At 37.2% G+C, this 4,031-nt stretch overlaps 1 protein-coding gene across 1 annotated transcript; it reads left to right on the forward strand.

Moving 5' to 3' along the window:
- Window positions 1-2,674: 2,674 nt before the first annotated feature.
- LOC133327302 (uncharacterized) lies at window positions 2,675-3,646 on the forward strand. The gene has a single exon (XM_061535866.1). It carries the CDS (start codon window positions 2,678-2,680, stop codon window positions 3,644-3,646), a length of 969 nt encoding a protein of 322 aa, XP_061391850.1. The 5' UTR covers window positions 2,675-2,677.
- The last annotated feature ends 385 nt before the right edge of the window (window positions 3,647-4,031 follow it).

Consider the following 4,031-nt stretch of genomic DNA (forward strand, 5'->3'; position numbering starts at 1 on the left):
GACAGGAGCCAATACTGCTCGAGGATTGTTTGTTTATACCTCGCTGCAGCCTTAAAATTAAAAAAAGAAGGTTTATGTTTTGACATAGCCTCCTTATAAGAACCCCGTGCGATTTTAGGCATTTTGAATGCACACTTTATTCTGTCGTAAACCAAACAAAGAATCGAACCACTGCAGTACTGTAACGTGCTGCACGTTTTCATTAAAGATAGAAGTCTTTGCTAAAAAAGTCGATTAATCGATTAGTGGAAAGTCGATTTACATATCCCTAATCATAATTTGCCTAAACCTCATTCGTAAACTTTCGGTTATACCATTTTGAGTTCATCTTTATCGGCCATTTTGTCTTCTCCTCCCATTCGTTAGCAGGTGGAACGTTTTTCAATTTTTTCAGTCGTCGTTTTTATTTTAGCTCCGTTCCAAAACCTAAAAGAATCTACTAATTTTACAAGTTTTGCAACTTTTTACTCGTAAACCGTTCCTGAACCCATAAAACTGGTAAAGCATTGAATCAAATTTAAGAGAGCACAAAACAAAATGGCTTTCTCTGTAAACTTTTTGTTATGTTGATTTTGAAGTATTGCCATCTAATTTTGGGGCATATTTACTAGATTTGCGTTCCCGAACTTTTCAAATTATTTTGTACTCTGAGACTTGAAATGTTTCCCTTTTAGTAGCTTTACTATTAAACAAGTGAAAAAGCGTTAAGTTCGGCCGGGCCGAACTTTGGATACCCTCCACCACAGGTATACTGACAGGTATTTGAAATGAAAAAGTGGACCGATATTTATAATTTTAAATAGAGATATTTGGTACCCAATATGAACCCACTGTACCAAATTTCAGCGAATTCGGTTGAAAATCGCGCTTAAGAACCTCAAAATACCGAAAATTTGGGGTGCCCTTATATGGGGGCTACCAGAAAAAGTGGGCCGATATTTATAATTTTTAGTAGAGATATTTGGTACGCAATATGAACCCAATGTACAAAATTGCAGCGAATTCGGTTGAAAAGCGCGCTCAAGAACCCCAAAATACCGAAATTGGGGGGTACCCTTATATGGGGGATATCCGAAAAAAATGACCTATATTTAAATTTTTTTGTGGAGAGATTTGGTACCTGCTAAGAACTCAAAATACTAAATTACAGCCAATTCGGTGAAAAATACGATAAAAACCCAAAAAATACTGAAAATTAGGAGGTACCGTAAGAACTCAAAATACTAAATTACAGCCAACGGTGAAAAATACGATCTGAAAATTAGGTACCGTTATATGGTGGCTACAAGAAAAAGTGGACCTATATTTATAATTTTTTGTGGATACATTTACTACAAATTCGCTTGAAAAACGCGCTCAAGAACCCCAAAATACCGAAAATTGGGGGGTACCCTTATATGGGAGCTATACCTAAACGTGGACCGATATATCCCATCTTCGAACTTGACCTGCCTGCAGACAAAAGACAACCCTATGCAAAATTTCAGCACCCTATCTCAATTCCTTCAGAAGATAGCGTGATTACAACAGACGGACGGACATGGCTAGATCGTCTTAGAATTTTACCCTGATCAAGAATATATATACTTTATAGGGTCGGAAAGGAATATTTCGATGAGTTACAAACGGAATGACAAAATTAATATACCCTCCATACTATGGTGGAGGGTATAAAAAGTACTGGAACAGACCATTTGTTGGCGAAGGTTTGCGTACGACGTCGCTTGAGTCTTGGCAGAACGACGATTAACAAGCGAATTTTATGAAGGCTGGAGTCTTGTTCTTTTGAATCTCTCTCTTATTATTTTTTTTCGTTTTTCCATATATAGTTCCCATATATAGTTCCTTTGCTCCATACAGTTCCTTTGCTCCATATAGTTCCTTTGCTCTTTATAGTTCGTTTGCTCCATACAGTTCCTTTGCTTCAAATAGTTCAAAAAAGGAACTGGATCAGAGAAAGGAATTATATTAATTAAAGAACTGGAACTAGTTCCGTTCGTTCCTTTCTCGGAATAGTTCCAATGAACTAGTTCGTTCCGGAACTACCCAACTCTAGCAAATCAAAACAAAACACACCGAGGCACCTAACCGGCTGCAGAAAGATTTTAAAGATTTTCTTCAAATTTGTATTTTTGTTTAAAATTCCGACAGTTCCAAACAATATTATGTATAATATGTACAATCGGATATAGCCCCCTACAGGAACTCATAGGTATACCACAGTATCCCACCATTTATTGTCAAACGAAAAGTGAAATTTATGTACATCTCTCGAAAGTAGTGACTCAGTGAAGAGGTCGTTCGGTTCAAAATTTAATAACAAGAAAGAGCCAACAAAAAAACTATTTGAACGGGGAACAACAAAAAAATTACGAAGTCCAACCAAGCGTACATTGTTGTTGTATCGGCATAGGTTTGTTTGTTTGTGCGTAGAACACACAGACACTTAAAACTACCCGACGAGGAACATTTACCCTAACAAGGTGAATATTTTTAATGCAAAATTGATCTTGACCATGTTTGTCCTATTTATAGCTTTTATGTTTATGCTTGCTCTTTTTATATTTTTCTTCGACGTAGGCACACGCAATCCAAAGAGGGACACAATAACAAAATGGCAACAGCTGCAGCAGCTCCTAGCGACACTAGTGTTCTAAATAATACCACAGCGGCGCCGATGCCAACAAATCCCCACGAATTGGCACTACAAAGTTTATGCAAACAAATTCTGAAATCCCGACTCTTTCGTGGTTTCTACGAAGAACGACGTTATGTTGAAGCCGTTCAAGGCTATCGGGACATTGTCAGCCTGCACAAATCCGAAAAGGAGTTAAATAAACTACTCAAAGATATCTGTGAGAAGTTACAAATGTTCTATTCACAACAGAATCCAGATATGTGGGTTGGTGTTACCCAAGGTCCACTGGTTGGAAGTAAACCCACACCTGGTGCTATGGACACATTTATATGGGCTGAAATTGAAGATTTGGCATTTGGTCAATATTGGTTTTCCATTAAATCTTTACGGTTTCGTGCCAATGAAGTTGTGGTGAAACTGAAAGTGGTACGCTCTGTGGATTCTGAGGAAATGTCCGAAAAATATATTAAATCATCAACGGTCTCAACGGAAACAGTTCAAGCTGATTCGACAACAACGGGTACTAATACAGCAGCAGCGGTGGATGGTGCCAACGAAAAAGAGGTCAGTTTACAAGATTTTGCCCAACTGTTCCAACAGTGGAATGCCACATTCAAACAGACCATATACGATTTTATGGCCAATGACATTTCCAAAGAAAATCTTAAGGGTGTTCTACGATTTATGGGTCTAGTCATTGTTTCACTGTGTTCGGGTGCTCTAATGGCCGTAAAATTTTTGGGTATTTTTGCCATTCGATTTATGTTCGAATTTAGCCGTCTGACCCATGTCCTAACACCAATTATATTGAAAATTATTGAGGTATTTAATAAAATTGTTGGTGGATTCTATCTTTTGTTGGCAATGATATGGAAAGATGCTGTGGTGAATCGTAATCAACCAAAATCCGCAATGCCCGCTTTGGAATATAATCGTTCAATGTATATGAGTATTGAATATGATATAAGACAGAGGCGATCGGCGGCAGGTGCAACAGAACAGCATTGAAATTCAAACAAAAAACGGGATTGACAGTTAGTCAAATGGTAAGTTATGATGTACACTTTTTTCCACAAGAGATTTAGTTGTATTTAGGTTGTGTTTTCATTTTTAAATAATTTTCATTTTTGAGGTCATCAATAAATTGCAGGCTTAACGAACAATCAATAGAAAAAAATCATCATCTTACAAACAATTATATATTCTAACGATTATTTCGAACCTTTCCACTATGTAATGTATATCAAAATATCACAACCTTCCTCCGCTGATTACCTTCGGAGCTTGTAATGGGTGCTCTAATGGAACTTTTAGTTGCGAAATAACAAACAAGTAGTGAGACAGCTGGCAATCTCCAGAAAGTGAAAATAAACTTTAGTGAGCAACGTAGTGT

This window comes from Musca vetustissima, unplaced genomic scaffold (genome assembly GCF_032173495.1).
Source record: "Musca vetustissima isolate MV318-11 ecotype Yass unplaced genomic scaffold, APGP_CSIRO_Mvet_v1 utg30559, whole genome shotgun sequence".
Classification (NCBI taxonomy): Eukaryota; Metazoa; Arthropoda; class Insecta; order Diptera; family Muscidae; genus Musca; species Musca vetustissima.